The 27,068-nt window shown below is 40.0% G+C and overlaps 2 protein-coding genes across 5 annotated transcripts in view; both read right to left on the bottom strand.

Moving 5' to 3' along the window:
* Positions 1–829, bottom strand: part of QSER1 (glutamine and serine rich 1) — a 47,668-nt gene extending 46,839 nt beyond the window's left edge. For all 3 annotated transcript variants that reach the window (XM_081314239.1, XM_081314237.1, XM_081314238.1), the window contains exon 1: positions 352–829. Coding sequence is in view for 2 of the 3 variants with exons in the window: in XM_081314237.1 (XP_081170363.1) it covers positions 352–479 (128 nt within the window). In the remaining variant the exon portion in view is untranslated. The remainder of the gene's footprint in view (positions 1–351) is intronic.
* Positions 830–2,514: 1,685 nt separating this feature from the next.
* On the bottom strand, positions 2,515–20,873 carry PRRG4 (proline rich and Gla domain 4). 2 transcript variants are annotated; one of them, XM_081313139.1, is made up of 6 exons: positions 20,748–20,873; positions 19,278–19,387; positions 14,851–15,014; positions 14,267–14,315; positions 12,735–12,867; positions 2,515–3,501 (listed from the first exon to the last, which is right to left on the bottom strand). In XM_081313139.1, exons 2-6 carry the CDS (start codon positions 19,375–19,377, stop codon positions 3,279–3,281), a joined length of 669 nt encoding a protein of 222 aa, XP_081169265.1. In that variant the 5' UTR covers positions 19,378–19,387; positions 20,748–20,873; the 3' UTR covers positions 2,515–3,278. The 2 variants fall into 2 exon arrangements, with proteins under 2 accessions (XP_081169265.1, XP_081169266.1); XM_081313140.1 differs by having other exon boundaries at positions 14,851–14,999.
* Positions 20,874–27,068: the final 6,195 nt, after the last annotated feature.

Genomic DNA, 27,068 nt, shown 5'->3' with positions numbered 1-27,068 from the left:
CTCCCTCCACGCGCAGGTCTTATCTCGCTACGCCCCTCTTAAAATCCCCGCTTGAGCTCCGAGCAATGGGGATCTCGAGGGCTCTACTGCTCCCCTACGGACGGGCCCAGCCCCGGAGACGCGCCTCCGTCCTCTCCTCGCCAGGAGACTTCTCTTCGGCGTCCCACGCCACGCCACGGAGCAGGGAAGCCGCCCAGCCTGGGAGGAGGAGGAGGCGGCGGCGGCGGCGGCGAAGGAGCCGCGAGCAGGTCCCGCGGGCGCGCGAGGGACGGCAGGCCTCGTCTCAATCCCCGGCCTTTCCTGACGCAGCCCCCCCCCTCCCCAGGCTGGCGAGGAACAGACCCTCCTTACCTGGGCTTGAGGCTGCTGACGCCCCGTTCATAGGCCCAGACGGTGGCGGGTTGCGAAGAGGCGGCAGCGGCGGCCGAACCCAACGGATCAGGGTAGCTGGGGGCTGGTGGGTAGTTCCTGTCCATCATCCGAGTGGGAAAGGAGGGGACGCCGGGCTGCGCTCGGGGCCTGGCGCGCAAGGAGCGGCCAGCCGGGGCGGGGAGGGGGGGGGACGGCTGCAGGGACCGAGTAGAGTGGGACGACTCCCCCTTCCCGCTCGCAGGAGGAGGGCAGCTGCGGCGGCCACCTCCCCCCCCCTCCGCCCGGTCCTCCCCTCAATTTCCGCTGCGAGAGGCGGGAGAGCGGCTTAGAACCCGGAGAGCTGCGGCGCGGCCCGGCCAAGTTGGCAGCGAGGGCTGCGAGCCGCTTTGCCGAAGAGCCATGTCGGGCTGTGGGCTTTCCCGGGCTGCCCCTCCCACCCTGCTGCAACTGACTGGGAACCGAGCGGCTTCAGGACACGAGAAACGGCGCCCGTGGCCGCTGCTCTTTCTTGCTGCTGCGGCCGGGGAGCTGGAGTTGCAGCCGTAGCAGGAGAAAGAAGAAGGCGCCTGCAGCAGGGAGAAGGACGCCGAGCGGGAGCGCGGAGGCTGCTCCGGCTCACTTTGTTCCCGCGGTGGCGAAACGAAGCGCTGGGGAGGGCGGGGGGGGGGGAGAGTGTTCTTTCCATCTCTACAACGCCTATACATGAAAAGCTTTGCTGGGATTTGTAGACGGTTGTGTAGTAGCTTTACGCCTTTGCTTATGAAATGTTCTTCTACAAAAGGCTAATCAAATAACGCATGAAGTGGCTTCGTAACCGCGTTGCTTGTCAGCATTTCTTCTCTTCCCATTTATGCGTGCTTTACATGTAACGCTGTGTCTTAAAATTGCTTGTACACTAGAATTCTTAGCGTCTCTTGATTAAGTATACCTGTACATGATGGAAAAACTAAGGTTGATGGCAAGGTAGTGGGAAAAGGTTCAAAAGGTGTGGAAATGTTTCTTTACACACACACACATACACACACACACACACATATATATATTTACTAATTCAGAATGTGTGTGAGGTAAAATATCTGAACAATGGAACTTCAGAAATTGTGTTTTAAATATTTCCAATTTTTAAGTTAGGAGAATCCTGTCCCTGTCTGCTGAATCACTGCATGCTTCTGTGCTTGACGGTCCTGACAGTTACACATTTTTTTATATTTTTGAGAATTATAGGAAGCAATAACAAAATAATGTAAAAATGAACGCTGTAAAAATAAGATGTATCTTTTCAGCAGAGAAGTACCTGTACTTCTGACTTTTTCAGCTTTTGTGCTGGTTGCCGAGATGATGGTAGGAAATGAAGTTCAATGCAGTTTGAGATTAACAGCTGAGGGAAGTTTGTGGTACTTATGCTGGCATGTAAGGACCTACTTTCAAATATGGAAGTTTGAATTTGAAGTTTTATTCCTTGAAAAGGAAGATACAGACTTTGAGATACAATATTGCCACTTTGAATTGTGCAGAGGAAATAGATGAAACAATCTTGTGTTTAATTGTTTTCACAAAGGAGGAAAACAAAGGATTCAAGTTGTAGTAGAATGGTCTGCAGAAATGGCCCCTATGGCAAGTCTAGCAACCTTGTATAAGTCAATATGGCAGAGACATTGGTTTAACATTTTAGTGGCTCAGAGCTTTGTTATGTAACATTTTCTTTCAGAACAAAGATTGGTAAGCTGCAGTGCCAAGCATTTCACAGCCTTCAGAATTCCTAAGACTTTTCTGTCATTCTTAGCTGAGAAGCAAAAATGGTAGTCACAGTCATCTTTGAAAAACTTGAAGAACCAGGTTAGGAACAGATTGCCATGGGAAAAAAATCTGGTTGCTGACTATATAGCAACTAATAGTGCCTTGAAATAAGTGTCTTTTGTTTTTTAAAAACTTAAGCCATCTGAAAATCCAGATGCACTTTTGTTTGCTGTGACCCAACCCCACCTTGCAGCCATATTGCCCTTCAAATAAGTAATGAAAGAGTAGCTCTTACATCATGTCTTGTTTGTGAGCTTCTTATGAAAGTCGGTTTAACATCTAAACTGATCTTTGGCTTCATAAAGCAAGGCAGTTTTTCAGATATCAGACATTTTCTTTCAGATTCATTATTTAATTGGCATTAACAGAGAAAGTGGAACTAGGTACAAATAGTTATTTTATTTATAAAAAACTTATTGATAACACATGTATATATTCTTCCTAGTATAAGAAATAGATCAAATATTCAATTAGATAATTGAAATTTTAATATGTTAGCATTTTTATCACAGGAGAGCCAGTTTGGTGTAGTGATTAAGGCATCAGGCAGAAACTAGGAGACTTAAGTTCTAATCCTGCCATAGGCACAAAGGTGAAATAGGGCCAGTCACTTTCTCTTAGCCCTAGAAAGGCAGCAATGGCAAAGCACTTCTGCCAACTTTATTACCAACAACTGTAGGGACTAGATCAAGCGATCACCAGGAATCAAAAACTAACAAACACATTTTTATCAAAGGAGAAAATTCAAAAGAAAAATACTTTTTCCTCTAAAATAGAAAACTAGTGCAATTTTTAGAATAGGAAATAAAACTTTTCTGTTATAAGAAACAGGAAAAACTGCACATCAGTTTACTCAATGGCTCAAAATGCACAGGAGCCAAGTTCAGTATAGGTTTTCACATATAAATGAAAATATAAAAGAAGTCTTTCCTCCTTAATTATCAGAACATTGGAGAAATGGGTTCCTTGTTACCTGACGCCATTTAGTCCATCATAGGCATCTTCAGAGAGTCTTTTCACTGTCTAGAATGCTGTACTATAGCATTTCAGTTGCACATCTTTTATTAAGACTAATTCTCAACAGTCACAACATAGGTCATCTTTGTTCATTAAGGACCTGGAAGTGAGAGAGACTTTTTGAACACTTTGAACTTTCGTGAATGTCCAGGATATGGTGGGGGTGGAGAATCATAGTTTTCTCTTAATGCCATTGCTTGATCATAAGTTGGCAATCCTATCTGTCCTGTACTACAAGGAGGAACAGGATTTAAAGCAAACTCTTCTTGCCTTTGGAAGATGATGGAACAATTATGCCTCCTGCAGCTTCTGTGCCTAGAATTAAAAAAAAACTTTGATGAATAAAAACAATCAAAGGTCAGGCTGATAAATCAATTGAAACAGCTAACAATATTTTCAGCTTCCTTAGTTTAGAAGTTAGTTAATACAACCTTATTAATTAACATCTTCCAGGGTGGGAATTTTGAGAATATTAATCCCAATATATCTAAAAGGGGTCACACTGGAAAAGATAGTTCTGTATTTGAGAAAGTCCAGCTTCCCAATATTCCCTTTGTACATTCTTTAGATCATGTGATACACCATGGAATGATAATGTGAAAGTCATACAGTTTCATAAATAATTTTTTGAGAGTGATGAAGTGTCCTTCCTATGAAATAAGGGTCATATATACCTTGTAGTGAATTAATACTCTGGAAAAAAAAAGTTTTGGATCAGGCAACCCTCTACTTCCCTTAACATTTTCTGATGGAAAGAAACATCTGTAATTTGTTAAATTGCAACAACAGTAACCTCTGAATACAACATCAGAGCAGAAACCAAGGGGAAAAATGCTTATGAGTTTACTTATTCCAAGAAGAGCAAGCCCAAATTCCTGATTGATGTGTAATACTAAACAAAGAATGGATGATATCACCATATATGTTAGCCTTGCCAAGTAGCTGCAGAAGCCAGATCAGAGTGGCTCATTTTCAGTTAAGCCAAAATTATAATTCTAGTTTGATCATGGATACTATGAACTTTAAATCCAAACATTTATGTTAAAATTTCACAACATAATGTTTCATGTTTCATTCTAACATTAATATTCATGTTTGTTTTCTGTGCACTTTTAAGCAGGGCTTTTTTTCTCATAGAACGCTCAGAACGGAGTTCTGGCACCTTTTTTGGATGGAACCTTGTAGGGTAGGCAAGGTGGTTTGTATGACGTGTGAGTTCCAGCACCTTTTTCTTTTACAAAAAAGCACTGCTTTTAAGAGATAAGATTTCCAAGAGGCTTCTGGAAAGTGAGATACAGAAGTAAGTAGACATTAATCTCAAAGTCAAGGCCATTTCTGCTGTTAAACTGTTAAGTTCCATAAATTATTTATAAACCCATCAGAGATTTTAATGGCAATAGGATTTTAGGATAAAAGTTAACTTTTCTGGGCATTTGAATTGTAAAGTTTCTTGAAACAATTTTATATTGAATTAAGGGCACTGGAATTTTTTTTATTGAATTTTATTTTTAAAAGATGTCTCTTTCTAATTACTGTATTTGGAGGAATAATTACCATTAAATGAAAATAAAAAAATTAAAAACAATATGATTTATTTTCCAGATTAATGCAACCTAATTCTCAAAGTCTGTGGTTTATTTCTGCCAGAGCTTAAGCATCCAAAAATGGGGATTGCCTTCATTTTAATCCCAGAATAATTCCTCTGAAGTAGGTTAAGTTGAAAATGACTGGTCCAAAGTCGCTTAGTAACATTTTTAAACCTGGACAACTTGAACATAGTTGGCTTGAAAACAGATTCACAAAGCTACTTTAAGAGCACCACCATTACTATGCAGGCTACTTCTTGTAACTACATACTATACTGCTCTAATATCTAAACCAGGGCTTTTCAACCTTTTCACCCATTGTACCACTTTTAGGATATGGCAACATCTGAGTACCACCAGTCACCTGGCAAGGTGTCAAAAACATGATGACCAAAAAAAACCCCACGAAAAAAGTGATGAAGTACAGGTAGTCCTCGACTTACAACAGTCCGCTTAGTGACTGTTCAAAGTTACAATGGGACTGAAAAAAGTGCCCCGCAAGCCACAGCCAAGCAGGACACTTGCCTGCCCACCCGGCGGCGGTCTTCCTCCTGTCCGAGGTTTTCATTGTTGTGAGCATTTCTGTTGAGGATTGACGGGGGTGTGGGGTGGGGGTGTGTTTGTTTTTTATTTCCCCCCCCCCCATCTGCTGGGTGGTTGCAGGTTTTGGTCACTTCACATGACCCTGGGACACCGTGACCGTCATAAATATGAATCATTTGCCAAGCATCTGAATGTAAATCACAAGACCCTCGAGATGCTGCAACATTCCAGCTGATCGGCGCTTCTTCTGGGCTCAGCAGACATGCTGGGATCAGCGCCGAGCTCCAGCTGGAGCCTGGTACTGATCCTGGTACTTCCACTGAGCCTGACAGCCCTGCAGCTCCCACTATATCTCGCTCAGGCTTGTGCAGTGCTGCCATCAGTTCAGCTCATTCCCTTCCCCTGCTACCACTTTTCTAGGATGGTTGTGTACCACCTGCCAGGTGCCAATGTCCCACAGGTGGTACCCATACCATTAGTTGAAAAGCCCTGGTCTAAACAATTTTCAGAAGCTTTCAAATATTTCTATTTCAGGTTTATTTCATATCATTTTTGTTTTCCTTTGATCAACAAAAACTATCTGCTTTCACTGATTATTTCTCCTTTCTGGGTATTCTGGTATGGTTACAATGCACTGACTTATAAAGTAGCTTACATGTGGGAGTTGAGAATAACAAATCTGATAATTGGTAAAATGTTATTCCAGAAACTGATTGAGAAATAAAACAGAGTTTGCAGGTAATAAAGGATAATTATATATAATCACATATTCTTGGATTAATGGTAAAAAGACATTGCATTTGAAAATAAAATAATGCTAATAGGCAACTCATTGTATTTTATACATTTATGTATTAGTCTAATATTAGCTGAAAGTAGAGATTAAGTTGAATTAAACATTAACTTCACTAACTTTTCACATGACATTTTAAACTCTTATAAAGTTCATAAGAAATGACATCTTATTACAAGAATGCAAATCTTTCTAGGGGAAATAACAAAACCAGCTGGAATTTAGGACAAAACACAGCCAATGAAATAGTTACACTCTATTTCTATTTGCATGTGAGGCAAATATAATAATAATAATAATAATAATTTTATTTGTATACCGCCCTTCTCCCGAAGGACTCAGGGCGGTGAACAGGGCAAACATATAAAAGTACAAAAATACAAAAGTTAAAAAAGAATTAAACAAAATGCCCAAGATGATTAATATATCCTTACATATATCATCATTGATGTACTTATTTGTTCTGTGCAATAATGAACAGATAGGATCAGCATGAAAACAAAATAGTTATACAGAAACATAAAAACATTTTTAAAGTACGCATTTCAAATGGCACAGCCTAATAGATGTGGGCAATGAGTTATCATATTGTCATTGTTTGCAGACCACAACATCTCATATTATTTGGAGACAGAAATAGTATTTGCTATTTAAAGAAGCCAAATGACAATTATAAAAGAAGTAAATTTCTGACATCACTAGTGATGATTTTCTAAAGGGCGAAGTGAAATACTACTTTTATGTAAAGGGTTAAGGTCTTTGATTAGTAAAGACTACTGAAGGCTGGTGAAGTTACTACTATGAATTCACTGTTTGGCACAATGGTGTGAGATATGTCTCTTCTTTACCTTGTAACCATTTGAAAAGATAATATTCCACAGAAGCTGAAAAGAGTTTTGTTGATATTACCTGCCATGATGTTTAGAGCTTGCTGTAATTGATTCAAAGGATTAATTACAAACAAATAATGTTCAAGCCTTCTTAAATGAACAATGAACAATGCAAAGAAATAGAAGAAAACAATAGAATAGGGAGGACCAGAGATCTTTTCAAGAAAATTGGAGAGATGAAAGGAACGTTTCATGCAAAAATGGGCATGATAAAGGACCAAAATGGCAGGGACCTAACAGAGGCAGAAGAGATTAAGAAGAGGTGGCAAAATTACACAGAAGAACTATACAAGAATGAGCTTAACGTCCCTGATAATCACAATGAGGTGGTCACTGACCTCGAGCCAGACATCCTAATGTGAAGTGAAGTGGGCCTTAGAAAAGCTGAGCAACAACAAAGCTAGTGGAGGTGACAGTATTCCAGCTGAGCTATTCAAAATCTTAAAAGACGCAGTAAAAGTGCTACACTCAATTTGCCAGCAAATTTGGAAAACTCAACAATGGCCACAGGATTGGAAAAGATCAGTTTACATTCCAATTCCAAAGAAAGGCAGTGCCAAAGAATGTTCAAACTATCGCACCATTGCACTCATTTCTCATGCTAGTAAAGTTATGCTTAAAATCCTACAAGCTAGACTCCAGCAGTATGTGGATCGAGAACTACCAGAAGTACAGGCAGGATTTCGAAGAGGCAGAGGAACTAGAGATCAAATTGCTAACATACGCTGGATCATGGAGAAAGCTAGAGAGTTCCAGAAAAACATCTACTTCTGCTTCATTGACTATGCTAAAGCCTTTGATTGTGTGGATCATAACAAACTCTGGCAAGTCCTTAAAGAGATGGGCATACCAGACCATCTTATTTGTCTCTTGAGAAATCTATATGCGGGCCAAGAAGCAACAGTGAGAACTGGACACGGAACCACTGATTGGTTCAAAATTGGGAAAGGAGTCCGGCAAGGCTGTATACTGTCGCCTTGCCTATTTCACTTATATGCAGAGCACATCATGAGAAAGGCAGGGCTAGATGAATCAAAAGTTGGAATTAAGATTGCCGGAAGAAACATCAACAACCTAAGATATGCAGATGATACCACTCTAATGGCAGAAAGTGAAGAAGAACTAAAGAGCCTCTTGTTGCGGGTGAAGAAGGAGAGTGCAAAACTTGGGTTGAAACTAAACATTAAGAAAACCAAGATCATGGCATCTGGCCCTCTCAATTCCTGGCAAATAGATGGGGAAGAAATGGAGGTAGTGACAGATTTTATTTTCCTGGGCTCCAAGATCACTGCAGATGGGGACTGTAGCCAAGAAATTAAAAGACGCTTGCTCCTTGGGAGGAAAGCCATGGCAAATCTAGACAGCACACTAAAAAGCAGAGACATCACCCTGTCAACAAAAGTGCGTATAGTCAAGGCTATGGTCTTCCCAGTTGCAATGTATGGCAGTGAAAGCTGGACCATAAGAAAGGCTGAGCGCCAAAGAATGGAAGCCTTTGAGCTATGGTGCTGGAGAAGACTCCTGCGAGTTCCTTGGACTGCAAGGCGATCAAACCGGTCAGTCCTAGAGGAGATCAACCCTGACTGCTCTTTAGAAGGCCAGATCCTGAAGCTAAAACTCAAATACTTTGGCCACCTAATGAGAAGGAAGGACTCACTGGAGAAGAGCTTAATGCTGGGAAAGGTTGAGGGCAATAGAAGAAGGGGACGACAGAGAATGAGGTGGCTGGATGGAGTCACTGAAGCAGTAGGCGTGAGCCTAGATGGACTCCAGAAGATAGTAGAGGACAGGAAGGCCTGGAGGAACATTGTCCATAGGGTCGCGATGGGTCGGACACGACTTCTCAACTAACAACAACAACAACAACAATGTACAAACATTCCTTTTTAATGAAAATATTACTGGTGAACAGTCGTGCTATGTTTTTGCTCAATATCCAGTCATCCAATTTTTAAGAAGTTGCTTCATACCTTCATAGGCTATCAAGTAAAAACTATTTGCAAGGAATAAAGCTCTCACCCACAATGTTTTCTTACTGAAGAACATATTAAAGGATGACCTCAGCAACTAACTAACCATAAATACAATTTGTTTAAAGAACAGTACATTCTAAAATTGTCAACATTCAGGGAACAATCCTATACTAGTATGCTTTACAAACTGATGGTACTAAAGATAAGCTTTTTCACTCCTCTAGGAAGACAACTGATTTAACAAGATGTACATTGTAATGCATGTGTTATAAAAAAAGATATACTTTTTTATTTTCAGGTTTGGAACACCCTTAACTTCCAGAAAATATGAATTGTTAATTTTCACTACTCATATTGCAATATCCAAGGAAACATCTGTACAAATATAGAAGTTTTAATATGTTATTTAATCTATGAAACTTATCACATAATTTCAATTTATTTAATCTGTTAGGAAATTTCTGGAAGGAATTATGACTCAGAGAGATTTTATGCAATGCATAAGAAAAAAGTCACAGATTCAAGACCTGTCGCAATGCCGCATCTAGCTAGGGCTGAAAATAATCCAAAATGAAATCCTGGAAAATTGTAGAGTTGCTACTGAATTACATAAACCAACATTTGGACTCAGCATAATGTCACTTTCTAAATTCCTGTTTACTATTATCCATATTCATTTTATCCTTCAATTCCTAATTATTAGTGGACTGCAAGTTCTTTTAAATCCTCAAATCTTATTTGTGAGGGTCCTTGGTGCTCTGAATTTCATTGTTTACTTGCAGAAATTTCATTACTCAAAGTAGGTAACATCATCAATGCTAGTAAGAAGTGAGGGTTTACTCTCAGTTTATATTCTAGTGGTTTGCCCTGTCAGTGTTGGTGGAGGTGGTTTTAGAGGTTCTTTGGTTAGGTTGTTTACTGTTGACTTGTTTGGCAGTTCCTTGATTGGGGAATTGTTTATTTGATTGTTAGTCTGATATTAACCTTGGAGTTAATCTATGCTCATCTGACTGCTGATTGCTGATTGCTGGTGGGGAAGTGTTTTAGTCTTTTTGTACCCTTTTTGGCTTGTTGATTGTCTCCTTTGCATAGTATATGGATATTATTTATGTCTATGTGTCTATTGATGGCTGATTTGTCAGAGTGCCAGGTTGCTAGAAATTCCCTAGTGCTTTTGAACATGGCTTCGTCTAGGATGGTCATTGTTTCCAAATTAAAACTATGGTTAAGCTTGTCCATGTGTTGTGAAATTAAACAGTTTTCCTCATGTATTCTGTCAGCTAGTTGGTGTTACTGGATGCATTCTGCTGGTCTTCTGCCTGTATGTCATACATAGTGGCTGTTGCAGTCATTACACTATATGTTGTAGATGACTCCTAGGGATGCTGGATCTTTTGGTTTACTTAAGATGTTTTGAAGGGCTTTTGTTGGCTTGTGTGCCATACTGATTCCATGTGGTTGTAGTAGACTGTTGGTGGTTCCTGAGATTATCTGATGTATGGCAGTGTTATTCTGTTAGGGCTTGTGTTAGCTGTGCTGTACTGGGTTGAGTGGTCAGGAACTTTTGATGAAGTTGTGTGGATATCTATTTTGTTGGAATATGTTGCATAGATGCTCTGTTTCCTTTAGTTCTTATGCAGCTTGTTTTATCAGAGGTTGGGTTGTTGCTTTGGTAGTACAACATTTGGTTGGTGTGGGTGGTTTTTTTGTACACATGTTTTTAGTTTGCCATTGTGGTCTCTGCTGATCAGGATGCTCAAGAAGGGTAGTGAGTTGTGGTTTTCTTTTTCTCTGGCAAACTGGATTCTTTTGAAGATGTTGATGGTATTGTGGATGTTCATGGTTATCATGGTGAAGGTATCATCTACAAATCTGATTCCTATTTTGGCTTGTATTTGTGGAACTGCTATGGCTTCGAGATATTGCATAACAACCTCTGCTATAAGTCCTAAAAGCAGTGATCCTGTAGGTCTACCTTTACTTTGTTGGTGAGTTTGTCCATCAAATTGAAAGTATATGGTTAGATAGAGGTTTATGTAATCCATAATCCTTTCAATTGATTGAAATTCAATTAACACTGTTATACATCAAGAACATCTTGAAAACCACCAACAAACTACTACAACCACACAGAATCAGTGTGGCACACAAGCCAACTAAAACCCTTCAAAACATCTTAAGTAAACCAAAAGACCCAGCCCCAGAAGAAAAAAACAGGAGTCATCTACAACATACAATGCAATGAGTACAACAGCAATTATGTAGGATAAACAGAAGACTGGCAGAATGCATCCATGAACACCAACTGGCAGTCAGAAGACATGATGAAAGCTCTTTAATTTATAACATATGCACAGATTTAACCATAGTTTCAATTGGGAAACTGACCATCCTAAACCAAGCCAAGTCCAAAAATGCTAGGGAATTTCTAGAAGCCTGGTACTTTAATGAATTAGCCATCAGTAGATACATAGACGTAAACAATATCTATAAACTATGCAAAAGAGACAATCAACAAGCCAAAAAGGGAACAAAAACTCTTGCTGACCAGCACTCAGATAAGCATAGATGAACCCAAGATTAACATCAGACTATCATGTAAACAATACCCCAATCAAGGAACTGCCAAACAAGCCAAGAGCAAACAGCCCAACCAAAGAATCTCTAAGACCACCAACATTGACAGGGCAATCCACTAGAATATAAATTGAGAGCAAACACCAATCCTTGGATAATGAAATGTCTAGAAGAAAACAACAAACTCAAAAAGCACCAAGGACCCCTCATTTCAACCCTGAACTACAAACATTCTCCTTTATTGGAATCTTATCTGCCAAGTCAATCTTCTAATGCTTTATCTGTTCAAACACATGACCTTACATTTGAATATCTTTCTGTCAAATTTTCTTTGCACCTGTTGAGATTGTTTTGAATTGTGCTTTTGTCTATAGCAGACATGTCAAACTTGCGACGTCATGTGATGTTGCGCAACGTATCAGGACAGTTTTGTCATTGCTGGCAATGGGGGGCATGGCTTCCGGATGACGCGTCCGGCCCGTGGGCTGGGAGTTTGACACCCCTGGTCTATAGTGTTAGTCAATTTCCCATCATCCGGTGTCATCTACAAATTTAATATGCATACATTTGATCTCTATATATTCCAAGTCATTTATAAAGATGTGAAAAGCATTGGGCCACAAATACAGCACCAGATTATCAAAGTTTCCCTCTAGGAACACACACAACCATTTATGAGCACTCTCTGGGTGTACCTATTCAGATAGTTGCAAATGTTTCAGATCCTATTACTGTCTAAACCATATTTATCCATCCAATATATTAACAATACAATATACTACTACTACAGCATTCCTTTCATCTGTCAAACTAGTCACTTTGTCATTAAAAAAAATCCCTGAGGTGAATCTAATTTGTTCTTGACAAATTCATGCTTATTCCAGAGAACAGTAGCATTCTTGGCATCATGGCTTGTTGACAATCTTATCTATTATAGATTGACCATTAGAGACATTAAATTAGCTGTAATTTCCTGGGTCAATCATCTTCACCTTTTTGAATATTGAGACTATATTTGTTCTTCAAAGCTCTGTCACCTCACCAATTTATGCTACATGTAGCATAAATCTATGCAGGATATAACTGGCAAATGTAAACAAATACAAAATATGTCCCGATAGAATATGTTTAATGTTGGTATTAACACTGAAAATGATATTGGTAACTATAATATTTATTTTCTTACCCTGGTAATCTTGGTTTGCATTTTTTTTGGCACAGGTAATAAATAAGCAATCCAAGTATTATCAATAGTACTCCAATTGCAATCAGTCCAGTCAAAAGTCCTATAACATCAATCTTCTCTGCTGCTTTGCCACCTGCACATAAAGGGAAGGCGGTTAAGTGTAGTCGACCCTCTCATTGTTTCCTGATCTACCCTAAATCACACTTTAATCCAGTATTGCCAGGAAATGTGATCACAGTATGCCAATAAATGTAAGGAATAAATTCTTTAAAGTTATTTTCTAGATTTATAAAAGCAGTATACCCATTATGCATCTTTGAAATACAATTATATCTCTTAAATGCTAAAGAATTAGGTGACAAGTAACAGTCAGAGGTGAAGCAGTCTCCATGACTGGGGAGACCACTGTTTTGCTCAAAGAGGCTTTCAATTGTTTCTACATTCTATAAGATGGAGGAAGGACAAAATAAAGGCTGCACAGAAATGCACAAGAAGGAGAAGCAGACTTTTCTCTGTACAAGAAACTCTCAAAACTTGCTAAAACCCAACAACATATTCAAGGAGGTAATGCGATTAGTTTTGCCGGGCTTTTACATGTTTGTGTGTGTGTGTGTGTGTGTGTGTGAGAGAGAGAGAGAGAGAGAGAGAGAGAGAGAGAGAGAGAGAGAGAGATGGTTGCCTTATTTTTCCTCTATGCTTCCATTTTTAGTAAACTTTGTTGACTTTATATGATAATTTTCTGGCCTTTAGGCAGGAAGACCCGAAGATCCTTTCTGTAGGGTGTAAGTAGAACTCTCTGAGTCCCAAGCAAATCTCTCTGCTTAGCTTTTCCATTATGAAAATTTTTGGGTACCAGGTTTGCCCCCCACAAGCTGTAGCAATTGAAGGCAGGCAGGAGAAAGGAAAGTGGAGGAGAAAAAATAGTGGCTTCTTATCCCTTGACTTGCTACTCCTGCAGCAATAGGCCCGCATCCCATAATATACCTTAACTCAGTCAACACAAAATATTCCTTCTTTGCTCCAGCTGAAGAGAATTCTCATTTGAAGAATACCTAAAAACTCCCAACTAGATAGATTAGGACATGTCAGGAAATTCAGCCTGACCAGTGGCAGTCTATTTTAAGTATCTTCTATTAAGAAATTCTTGCAAGGGGTCAACCAAAAAGTTTTATATTAATACCCTTCCAATTTGCCCCAGTAGCTTAGGAAAGATTTGGGGAGGCGATTCCATATTATAAAATATAGCACCTAAAAGAGAAAATATCAAGTTGTAATACTGGGAATACCCTTTTCTAGTATAAATGTATGTAATCATTTTTGCTGGTATCATAATGTCAACAATTCCTTTTGCTGTGTCCATCAGAAGAACCACCACACATTGCTTATTGAAGATGAATACACTGATTACAGCTTGGATCTATTGTCTGCCATATCCACTGAAAGAATAGCTGTAATTCATCACAGACAGAAGAATAAACAAGGATACTATATGTGGAAAAAAATGATACATCACTATGTTGTTTTTGTCTTACCTGTTTTTGAGCCAGGACCCCTAAGAGTATATTCATTCCAAAAAGACATCTAAGAAAACAAAAATGCTTAGATGAGCAAATGAGCCTGACCACGTTTGGCTAAGATATATATATATTTAAAGTAGACAGATTTTTCCAAATCAACTTTTAATTGTACTTGCTTTCAAATGTTCAACCTAGACATTAAATGTATCAATAACCCAGTAATTTCTTTAGAATGACTTATATTGCATTGGTAGACATTTTTTAATTTGAAATTTCAGTTGTCTTTGATACTGGGAAAGAGAAAGATTGGAGAGAGATGACTTTATATTTTAAATAAATTATTGTGGGTTATTTTAGAAACTTTTAAATTGAAATAGTTGGATCATGACAATTATTGAATCTTATTGCCAGAAGCGAATTTCCATCCCTGCATGACAGTTCAAACAACTGAAGAAAAAGATGACCAGGGCTAACTTAGAAAGCTTCATTATTAGGGGATATAGGAAATACTCCTATGCAGAGTATGCTGTTGTCTTGTTATCAATTGAAAGTCATGCACATGTCAAATGTTCAATAGCATTCGTAACTTAAATAATTACCGTCTTTCTTGAATCTCCAAAAATTTCCCTTGCTTCCTCAAAATTGCATTGCTCTTCATAACATTCTCTTTCAAGATCTCCTGGAGTTATTAGTTCAAAGTCAAATCGGTTGTATAGAAGATGCCGTCCAATGAATAAATTAGCTTTCTCTGCAAGGATGAATACTATAATATAATTAAAATAATGTTAATACCTTAGAATGCCAAGGATTTGTTTACATGTTTAAAACTCCTCCCCACTTAATTATTATATAAGTCTGTGTATGCTCATTCTTTAATTACTGCTACATTGAGAAAAACATAATATTCAATTAATCTGTTTCTAAATCATGTTATATTTTTTTTAATCTACGATGTTTTGCAAATCACACCAGATAACTGTGTGGTCCTTGTGGTTTATATTGTACAATGTTTCTTCTACATTCCTGCAACCACGGCAGCGTGAGAAAGATGCCAGATGTCAGCCTGCATGCCAGAACCCACTTTTTAGCTTGTCATTTGAATTAAAGTATCTTACTTAAATCAGGGCTTTTCAACCAGTGGTATGGGTACCACCTGTGGTACATTGGCACCTGGCTGGTGGGATGTGACCATCCTAGAAAAGTGGTAGCGGGGGAGGGGAATGAGCTGAACCGTTCGCAGCACCGCACAAGCCTGAGCGAGAGATGGCTGGAGCTGCAGGGCTGTCAGGGCTCAGTGGAAGCACCAGGATCAGTGCCAGGCTCCAGCTGGAGCTTGGTGCTAATCTTGGCGCTTCTGCTGAGCCCAGAAGTGCCGATCAGCTGGAATGTTGCAGCATCTCGAGGGTCTTGTGATTTACATTCAGATGCTTGGCAAATGATTCATATTTATGACAGTCACAGTGTCCCAGGGTCATGTGAAGTGACCAAAACCTGCTGCAACCACCCAGCAGACGGGGGAAATAAAAACCAAACACCCCCCTCACCCCCGCTGCCAATCCTCAACAGAAATGCTCACAACAATGAAAACCTCGGAGAAGAGGAAGAGTGCCACTGGGCGAGCAGGCAGGTGTGTTGCTCGGCTGTGGCTTGGGGGGCACTTTTTTCAGTGCCATTGTAACTTCAGTCACTAAGCGAACTGTTGTAAGTCAAGAACTACCTGTACTTCATCACTTTTTTCATTTTTCCCCCTCATCAAGTTTTTGACACCTTGCTAGATGACTGGTGGTCCTCGGATGTTGCCATATGCTAAATGTGGTACAATGGGTGAAAAGGTTGAAAAGCCCTGACTTAAATGTTATAAGGCATGACAATACCAGAAAAATGTTTTTTTTAAATAAAACATACCTGCAATTTCAAACAATGCAGGACATAACTTTATGATCAAAACAACAGAAATTGAAGATCTGATAAGCCCAGAATTGTTTAATAGTCTCTTTTAAAAGTTATCTCCATTTTTCTATAAAATACAAATGGTGGGACAAGCTTTGTTTGGCAGCATTATTTTATTCTTGTTGCCTTTATTGACTTTTTCTTACATTTTAACATACACAAATGGAATTCCCAAGAAAAAAATACACATTCATTAACTTGTTACTATTAAGGCAAAAAGCTAATTGTTCTGATTCTCTATTTCATAGCATCGAAGGGAAATTTTACACAGGGAAGCCTATGCTACTGCAATGGGCGGCAGATATCTTAATAGCTGCACATAGATATTTTCTGATATTTAAGAAAATGTGCCTATTTCCCATAATTGAGGAATACAGTTTTGTAAGATCATTTAGACTGCAGTACACAGGCATGGTATCCTAGGTCCTAGAGATTTGCTAGTTTACAACTGCTAAAGGTCAACTTGGCCAAAAGTCAGAGAATATTGGAGTTATAATTGAAAACATACAGATATTATGGATATGCCTGTTCCTTAGAATGCCTTGTAGTTTAATCTTATCTTGTTATTAAAACCTATCATTACTTTTACATTTTTCACTTTGGAAAGTCAGTTAGGAGTAAAAATTGAAGACAAGTGTGGATTGTGCCTCCTGTAATTAGAGGCCTGAGTTTCTATGTTTCTCTTTACCATCATACAACACTTGGTTGGCTTACCTGAGAGTTTAAGGGGCAAGAAAGTCACCTTATGCTCTAACTCATGGGTGTCAAATTGCCGGCCTGCGGGCCAGTTTCATCATATCGAAGCCATGCCCACTCCATTGCTGGCAATGCAAAAAGAGTCGCGATACATCGCAACACACTACACCTGTGCTCTAACTTGACAAATGGAATCACCCCCTTTCCTGTAATGGTATCACTCACTTTTCCTTTAATCCCCCAGCCAACAAAACAATTGAAGCAATTACTTTTTGCCAAGGGGGAAGAGGCAAATCTCACCAACGTCTAATTCTACAAAATATACCCATGTTCTCTCGACATCTGTGATACATTAGCATGCAGCAATATAGATCTGTAAGAACTTTCAGACTGCATCATTGTTCATCCTTACCTAAGTTACTTACTACAAAAATATTATAGAAGATAACCAGCAGGGATTTATTAAAAAAGAACCTGAATTTACCCAAAGAGGGTATATGCTAAGAACTAGTAAATTTGGTGAGACTAGAGTCTGCAAGGCAACTTTAAAAAAAGTTTAGGCGACAGTGAACAGTCTGGCAAATTTCTATCATCTAGCTGAACAATTTGGCTTGATCTCAGAAAGGCAATGGGGTTACACCTGGCTAGATTTGGTATATTTGCTTTGTGCTTTTGAATCAGCCTTGACTTCTGGTGGCTGGCAGGAGAAGACCTGGCATTTACTTGGCAATATTTTTCCAGAAGTGATTTTCCATTTTCCTAGGGCCAAGAGAAGGACTGACCCAAATTTACCCAGCTGGCTTTCATGCCTAAGGCAGGACTAAAAAATCACAGTCCCGTTTTCTACTCTGGTGTCTGTAACTTCTTCACCAAACTGATTCTCTAGTATTTGAATGGGAGACCAGAAATCCCAAAACTGTACTGCCTGGAAGTAAAATAAAATCCTGGAAAAAAAGGCAATGGCAAGCAATTTCTACAGTTTGCCAGAAAAAGATCTTGATTCATAATTTGGACAAACATCAAATTTTACACGTTTACTTTTTTAAAAAAAAATCATTCAAGAGAAGAAATAATACCCCATGAAATTCTACTACTGAACATTAATACAGGTAGTCCTTGACTTATAATCACAGTGGAGCCAAAAATTTATTGCTAAGAGAGACAGTTAAGTGAAATTTGCTCATTTTATGACCGTTCTTGGCACAGTTGTTAAATGAATCATTGCAGTTATTAACTTAGTAACATGGTTGTTAAGTGAATCTGGCTTCCCTATTAACTTTGCTTGTCAGGTCAAAAAAAGTGATTACATGATCTTGGGACACTGCAGCCATCATAACTATGAGTCAGTTACCAAGAGTCTGAATTTTGATCATGTGACCCTGGGGATGCTGCAATGGTCATAAGTGTGAAAAAAAAAAGTGTCACTTTTTTCAGTGCCATTGTAATTTTGACCAGTCACTGAACGGAACTGTTTTAAGTCAAGGATTAAAGGTAAAGGTAAAGGTTCCCCCGCACGTGTGTGCTAGTTGTTTCCAACTCTAGGGGCCGGTGCTCATCCCCGTTTCGAAGCCGAAGAGCCAGCGCTTGTCCGAGGATGTCTCCGTGGTCATGTGGCTGGCATGACTAGACGCCAAAGGCGCACGGAATGCTGTTACCTTCCCACCGTAGCGGTCCCTATTTTTCTACTTGCATTTTGACGTGCTTTCGAACTGCTAGGTTGGCAGAAGCTGGGACGAGTAACAGGCGCTCACTCTGTTACGCGGCACTCGGGATTCGACCCGCCAAACTGCCGACCTTCTGATCGACAAGCTCAGCGTCCTAACCCACTGAGCCACCGCGTCCCTATAGTCAAGGATTACCTGTATATTTAAAGTGATAACAGAAAGAAGAAAGGAAAATCTCACAGAAATGTTTCATATATAATCAGTCAAACTGAGTTTGAAAGAATATAGGAATTCCAGAACTAGCTAGGGTTCTAGAAGCTGCAGACATACCTGATGAAGATATCTGGTAAATGTTTGGCTAGATTAAGAGATTAGTAATGATGTTGGTGAATTGTACTTTCATTACTGAAAAATGATGTTTCCTGGAAGGGTAGATCTTATATTCATAGAACTGGTTGTAACATATTGCAATGTTTAACAAAACATGCTACTGTAGTTAAAAAGAAATTATCTTTTAAAAACTGGTTTAAATCCAAAACAATTAATCTCTGGTTTCATTCCCTTAAGTTGGACTACCTTCCGACTGAATCATTTTGAACAACAGCATTTAGATTAGGCTACAGTATACAATTATAATTTTACACTTCTTTGATTTTGTCCTTCGTATTAGAAACAATTTTAATACAAAAGTACAATGATTAATAGAAATAAGTTACCTTCTTCTATTGCACCCTTTGATTCTTTGGTTTGTATTGAGCAGTGAGGAAATGCAGACGAATTTCTAAGCAGCTGAAATAGCAAAATGTAAAATAACATAGCCTGATGCCTGTCAAGAAAATATGAATAGATTAGTCACTGCAGACTTTAGAAAGGATTAATCTGGCTGTAAGAATATCGGAAGCAAGTTAGCACAAGTCAGGTACAATGAACGCTGCATTAGAAAGAGGTTACAGAACTCTCACAAACTAGCCTAACCTGTACAACCATTGTGGTTTCATAATATAAATGGTATTGGACTGTTCCCAGAAATTACCCAAGAATCAGAAGGAAAGAGGAATATAACTACTGAAGACAGGTTTACGCAGTGCTTTTTTTGTAAAAGAAAAAGGTGCCTGAACTCACACGTCATCCAACCCGCCTTGCCTACCCTACAAGCTTCCATCCAAAAAAGGTGCCGGAACTCCATTCTGAGCGTTCTATGAGAAAAAAAGCCCTGGGTTTACGTATGCCAAGCATTTGTACACCCTTCTGCTACCACATTTCCTTCCCACAGAATTTTGCACGGCAAAGTTGCCTGGCTCACAAAATCCCACTCTCAAAGCAAGAGATACTGAACAACAGGGATGAAAGGGCATACCTGTATAGTTAATCAGCACTTTACTGAAGATATTAACCAGAATCCACGAAACAAATTGAAACGTAGCCAAGAACTATGTCCTGTCGATGGATTCATTGATTTCCCCTCGTTCAAGCAGTAATGCAGCCTCTAGCTTTCAAAATACAAAGTGCTTCCCGAGCTCTCTTGGACTAGCCGCGATTATAACAAGCCTTCTGCGAGGCTGGCTGGTGGGTTCACCGAAAGTTGAATGTATCAGAGCAACTTTGCGAGAAGGAAGCCGAGATTTAGTTAGCTACGCCCACTAACAACTTCTTAGGTCTCTTTCTCAAGCTAATCTCGTTTTCGGCCAAATCGTAATTCTTACTCGTTAAGAAACCGATTCGGACGGGCAGCCTACGGTATACATTTTCGAACAAGCAGGGCAAAGGAAAAAAGTAAGCAAGTACCTCAGGCAAGAGAACAACAACAACAACAACAAAACGTCTTTCTGCTCAAGCCGCGCTGCCCGACACGATTTAGAAACGGAGCAAGGAATTCCGACGGCACAGCAAAAATCCCAGAAAAGATCTTTCGCTGGAGAGACTTTATTTCAGGGGTCTTCAAACTTGGCCCTTTTATGACTTGTGGACTTCAACTCCCAGAATTCCTCAGCCAGCAAAGCTGGCTGAGGAATTCTGGGAGTTGAAGTCCACAAGTCATAAAAGGGCCAAGTTTGAAGACCCCTGCTTTATTTCGTCACTCGAGGAAATCCCAAGAGGAAGTGGGAGGCTCAAGGATCTTCTTTTTGTTCCGTCTTCCCTCCCCCGAGTGGCCACGGCCACCTTCTGCGGCCTTCGCGCTCCCTTACCTGTTGCGTTCAGTGCTCAAATGTTAGAAGAAGTTCTCGTCCGCCCCGGGAAAGCATCTTCTCTCCCTAAGCCCGCTTTCCAGAGCTGCCGGGACGGCTGAGAGGGGCTGACATCATATAATCTCACGGCTGCTGCCTTTGTAACCGCCCACTTGAATTGCGGGCGGGCTCCGGAGGGTTGGAAAGAGCACTCCGCTGCGGAAGAGAGCGCATATTTAAACGTTGAAATCAGCTCGTACCTAAGTCAGTGTGCTTGGACCTTAAGGTGTTCAGAACGGTCTCCTGGGAAACAAGGCGTTTTTGCTGTCCTTGTTGCCTAAGGCCTTCAACCTACGCTCGTCGGAATCCGAGGACCCGGGAAAGTTGGATGCAGGTGGCCTTGCGTTGCAATTTGATAAGACTGTCATTGCAAATAAGTTTAAGACTCGATCAAGAAGTTGCTTGTACAATGGCAAAGCCTTCCTAGCTACCATCTGAAATAAACTAGGGTTTTATTTTTAATTCGCTTTTATCTTAATTTGACCAGTAGTGTTGCTATGGCAATTCGACTTTTATTTTTATTTTTTATTTTTTTTATTTTAATCCCATTTATATCCCGCCCTTCTCCGAAGACTCAGGGCGGCTTACAATTTAAGCACAAAACAATGTGCTTAGCACATTTAGGATGAATGTGTTTTATGAAAACTATGAACTAAGCTGTTACATTTTCTTGATGTCGCCAAAGCTTCTGGAATTATTTACTAGCCCAGTTGAAGAGGCCACCAATAAACTTCTTTCCTGCACAATTCATATTAGTCCAAAAACTGGAAATGCTGTGGTCGCATATTGAATTATTTACATTAGCTTTGATAATCTGAGCAGGTATGATATGCATTGTGTCCTTTCACCTACTGAAAATTTAATCCACAATGTTGTTTAATTTATTTGTGATGTAAGAGTGAGTGTACACACAAAAGATGACATTTATACCAATTGTCTTTTGTGCAACTTTGCTGAATTACAGAATGCTTCTAGACTAGCTGAATCAAATGTATTATGCTTATTTTACAATATGAACCAATCCCGCCCACCCAGTACTCTGAAACATTTTTTAGGATTATATTTTGGGTGGTGTGGCACTTTTTTGCACTGCCTTCCACTATAGATTGAACTGGGCTAGGATATTGTTACTGTGGGACATTCTTCTTCCTACTGCCTCAGGTTTTTTTTTTGCATAGCTTTGCTTATATAAAAAAGCAAAGATTCCAAAATTCAAGGTAGCTCTGTTTTGACCTACTCCAGATGGCTGTGTTATGAGCAAACAAAGGCATTGTGATCACTGGGTCCATCTTACCAGCCTCCTTTTCTATGTATTTTTTTTATACTTATGTGCACTGAGCAGCTGATTGGAATTGTAATGCCCTCTAGTGAAATTTTAAAGCAGTTGTGATTGTTTGAACTGGATTCAGTTTGCAGCAAAGTAGTGTAATTCACTAAGTATCCCATTAATGATTCACAAGATATCTTTCTGTATACCCTTCATTTTTTAAATTATGCTTATAAAGCAGATTCAAATACTCTAAATACTCAGAGAATTGTATATGAGTAAATGAAAGATTTTTTTAAAAAAATCATAAAATAAAATATACCAGCAGCATGTGTCTCTATATAGTCCCATCTTGCTGCTATAGTTTGATGATATACAGTAGATTATAAGGAGAGTCAGTTTGGTGTCTTGATTAATGTACCAGGCTAGCAACTGGGAGACCATGAGTTCTAACTCTGCCTGAGCCACAAATCCAGTTAGGTGACCTTGGGCAAGTTACTCTGTCTCAGCCCTAGGAAGCGGTGTATGGCAAACCACTTTTGAAATCTTGCCAAGAAGACTTCAAGGGCTTATCTAAGATTCTCCAGGAGTCAATACTGACTCAAAGTCACAAAAAATAATAATAAAATGATCAAACAGCAGCAACATTTAGCATATAACCGGGAGAGACATAACTGGCCTTATGATTTACATTGAAAAGGGGAAGCACCATGATTTTGCATTCTACAGATACAATATTTGCATGCTTTTCCTACTGTTGCTCCAGAATCGGTACCTAACAATAATCGCTGATCCCAAACCAACCTTAGTAATGTCATGTTTCAATACAATGCAAAGGCTGCCAATGCAAAGATTGCCAATGATATTGGATTGAGTATGTAATATTCTATTTATATATTTATATTCATCACGTTTTTATAACTGCCCATCTTACAATTGTGACTCTCAAAAGCAGCTTTGGTGTTACACTGTAGCCATGTCACCAGTTCTCCATTTTTCTGAGATTGCCAAGGATGTTTGATACAGCCATTTTACCAAGGATGCAACTAATCTCACCTCTGGAGAAATAATGGCCCACAGGGAGGACTCCATAGCAGAAAAGGCCTGTCTCCTGGTTCCTGCCAGATGTAACTTCTTAATAGACAGAACTGCCAGAACTGATGGGATGGGCAGACATGATCAGAAAAAGATGGTCTGTCAGACCTGATCCCATGACACAAAGGGCTTTAAAAGTCAAAATGAGCACCTTGACTTAGATATGTAAGCAAACTGGCAACCAATGGAACTCATGGAGCAGAGTCATAATATGTGCCATTCTAGGAGTGCACATAATTGCCTACATTGCCACATTTTGTACCGACTGAAGTTTCTAGATCAGGGGTGTCAAACTCGATTTCATTGAGGGCCGCATCAGCTTTGCGGTTGCCCTCAGGGGGCCGGGTGGGTGTGGCCTGGGTGGGCATGGCCTACTGGGTGGGCGTGGCTAGAGTGCGTATGGCCTACTGGGTGGGCGTGGCCAGCTCTACATCGTTCGCATCAAGGGTGCCTATGGGGGCCTGGGCAGGAGTGGGACAGATCTGAGGGTCTCTGGCAGAAGGAGGGTCTCTGGGCCAGGGCCAAGGCAGTGGGGGCCGTTCCCTCACTGTTTCCAGGATGGCTTCGCGGGCCGCATGAAACCACTTCGCGGGCCACATCTGGCCCCCGGGCCTTGTGTTTGACATGTCTGCTCTAGAATACTGTTGAAGAACTATTCTCTTTGATAGGAGGGAAGATACCAAATGACTGGGGAAGAAAAAAAAAAGTATTTCCCCTCTTCAAGAAAAACAGGATCCCAGTAATTATTAAACAATGATCTGGACATTAGTCTCTGGAGGGATGATTGAAAAAGCAGGCCATTGGTAATCTTGAAGATTGCTGTGATTGCCAGGAACTTTGTCAAAAACAGGTAATCCGAGACAAATCTCATCTTCTTTGACAAGATGCCCTAATAGAACAGCTGAAATAATTTGGGATATTCAGTCTGGAGAAAAGAAACTGGAACCAAAAATAATGGACATAAATTGCAACTACCTAAAGTTCATTCCAACCTGGTGCAGAATGCAGCCGCGCGAGTTGTGATGGGGGTCTCCCGATACTCCCATGTAACACCTCTACTCCGCGAGCTGCATTGGCTTCCGGTTGCCCTCCGGGTGAAATTCAAGGTGCTGGTGATGACCTATAAAGCCCTACATGGCTTGGGTCCGGGATATCTGAGGGAACACCTGCTGCCGGCATCAAGTTCCCTTCGTCCAGTGCGCTCCCACAGGGAGGGTCTTCTCAGGGTGCCACCGGTAAGAGATTGCCGGCGGGTAACACCCAGGGATAGGGCCTTCTCAGTGGGGGCGCCTGCCCTTTGGAACCAGCTGCCAGTGGAGCTGAGGACTGCCCCCGACCTCCGTTCATTCCGCCGGGACCTGAAGACCTGGCTCTTCGAGCTCTCTGGCCCAGGCTGAGGATTAATTTATTTTAATTGGGGGTTTTATTATACAGGGATAAATTTAATCTTTTTTAAACTTGGTTTTTAACTTTTGTATTTTTGGTTTTTAATTACCCTGTAAACCGCCCTGAGTCCTCCGGGAAAGGGCGGTATAGAAATGTAATAAAATAAATAAATAAATAAACCTATCCTGTTGCTGCACTTGCCCTCTGGAATGATGGGTTATTCTCTACACACACACACACACACACACACTTATGACTTTTTCCAGCTGTATTGACAGACTGGCTGTGGAATGCTATTTTGGGGGGGTTAGTTTATTGTTATTGGTTTATTGATGGATTGTGTCTATGATTGATTGATGAAACTATGTGGTCACTAGGAGGTTGATGACACATAAGGGTGTGTGTGTATTGTAAAAGTTGTAGGCTACCCAGAGATGTTAATGAGTCAGGTGACTTCAGATTTGACAAAATAAAAATCTATCTATGAAGACTGGATTCAGTTCTCCATTTCTAGAGGTGTTTTAAGAAGGATAAGGATAACTTAATTTCTGGATGTAAGTTTTTTAAAAAAATCTTTAGGGTCTTGCTTGTTACTGTGACATGTTTTTAATTATTTTTATACAGACTTAATAAACCAGTAAATGAATGGTTTTCCTGTACACTGCAGAGGGTTGAACTAACGCGTTGCTGTGAGGAATATGCTGTGCATCTGGCAGATAAAAATTGCTCGTATTTGCTCTGTGTTAAACTCCAGCCTTATAGCAGAGTCAATGAAGGTGGTTGCAAGGTGATTTGGGAACAGTTTGGCCCATGGAACCTGAAGAAGTGATAGGATCCCCTCAACTGCTAGTTCAGCCACTTTGTGTTTTAGATTGTGTCCTTGCTAGCTAATTAAGTCTGTGTAGGAGAGGACATATGAGTGGATCCGGGAAGTAGTTAACTCCTCCTTGAAAGAAGGAGTCCTTTGAATAATGATGTAGATGTCTTATCCCAATGTCTACAGGCTGTTGGTGACCAGATGGGGATCCAACTCAACTCTAGCAAGACAGAATAGATTAGGTATTTGAGCCCTTTGAAGTCAAGATTTTTCCATCTTTATAGATTGGATGCAGTTGCACTACCCAGACAGAGCTGATGTGCAATCTGGGAGTCCTCCTAGATTCATGACTCCTACTCAAAGATCAGGTGGTAGCCTTGGTTAGAAGAGCCTTTGCACACCTTTTGGATGACATACCAGTTACACCCATTCTTGGACTGGGAGGCCCCACTCACAGTAATTCATGCCCTTGTAACTTCTTGTTTAGACTACTGTAACACGGTCTACATGGGGCTGCCCCTGAAGGGCATTCGGAAACTTGCAGGTAGTAAAAGGTGCCAAATATATGGCAAACAACTTTTAGAAACAAAAAACTAACAACTTTTTCCTCCTCTGCTGCAAATGTTGAGATTTTCCAAGCTTGCTGATCTCTCTCTGCTAAGTGAATGCATTTGGTGATATAAACAAGACATTCACTTATGAACTCCAAAAAATAGAATAATTAAGATGATTATCATGATAACTTATTAGTGAAATTCTTCAGTTTCATAAGAAATTTCAAGCATCCTATGCATAATTGCTTTTTAACACAAACATGTAAGGCGCCTTCGAAACTGTGCTTTCTTTGATCCTTGGAGTAGCAAGTCTTCTATTATCTGTTAAGAAATCAAAGTATTTTCAGATATATACCATTCTGAATTATTCCCAGATATATAAAAAATGGCATATATTTTAGAACAAGAAAAGAAAATGACTGCTTTATTTCTTCATTAAAATGTGGGAGTAAAACTAATGTTCTATTGTGGTTTTCAAATTAATGAAAATAATTCTTCACTGATATAGGAATGGCTAGTCAAAATAATTTTCTAAAATATTTTTCACTTTTAAGGTTATGATTCTATATATTTACCTAGAATAAGCCCTATACAAATATTAATTAGGAAAGGCATTGGAATGCAGATAAAACTTTAGGATTTTCTTAAAGGCCTATAGTTAGATGGGTGGTGCTTTGACAGATTTCAAGTAGAAAAAGGCTTCTCTTTCACACTTTTCAAAGGCAAATAAATTAGAAGAACCTCTGCTGCAAAATTTAAATTGTTTGGTCAGAAAAACATTGGCTTCCATCTGTTTAAGAGACCAAGGACCAAATCAATTCTCAGTTGTTCAGTTTGGTTTCGAAATACGCAATCTGTAAACAATATACTGTAGCTGCAACAGCATATGTGTCATACAATCCAACCATCTGACTCTTCCATCTGATTCTTAGGTTATCCACATTGCTGGATTTCCTCATTATCAAAACAAGTCAGCAACTATTTTCAGAGGGCAGAAACAGATGAAATCATTCTGTACTCACCCACTCCCCCTCCCATTGCAAATGCAATGTCTGAGCATGGTTTCCTTTTGCAGGTTTAAAGTACTTTTTTTCCTTCTCTGTGTTGCTTTCAGCAATCCTGTCCATTTTGACTGATGCACTTTTCTGGATTAGCCCCAGAGA

This window comes from Vipera berus (assembly GCF_964194415.1).
Source record: "Vipera berus genome assembly, chromosome: 1".
NCBI lineage: Eukaryota > Metazoa > Chordata > Lepidosauria > Squamata > Viperidae > Vipera > Vipera berus.
The sequence above is the reverse complement of the archived record's forward strand: the minus strand, read 5'-3'. Positions and strand labels throughout refer to the sequence as shown.

Excerpts from the sequence above, each read along its gene's own strand:
- PRRG4 (XM_081313139.1), bottom strand. The coding sequence starts at position 19,377 with ATGTTATTTTACATTTTGCTATTTCAGCTGCTTAGAAATTCGTCTGCA. Across the intron at positions 14,316-14,850 it reads TTGGAGATTCAAGAAAGACG|ATGTCTTTTTGGAATGAATA; the intron begins GTAATTATTTAA and ends TTGTTTTCTTAG. Across the intron at positions 3,502-12,734 it reads TGCAAACCAAGATTACCAGG|GCACAGAAGCTGCAGGAGGC; the intron begins GTAAGAAAATAA and ends TTTTAATTCTAG.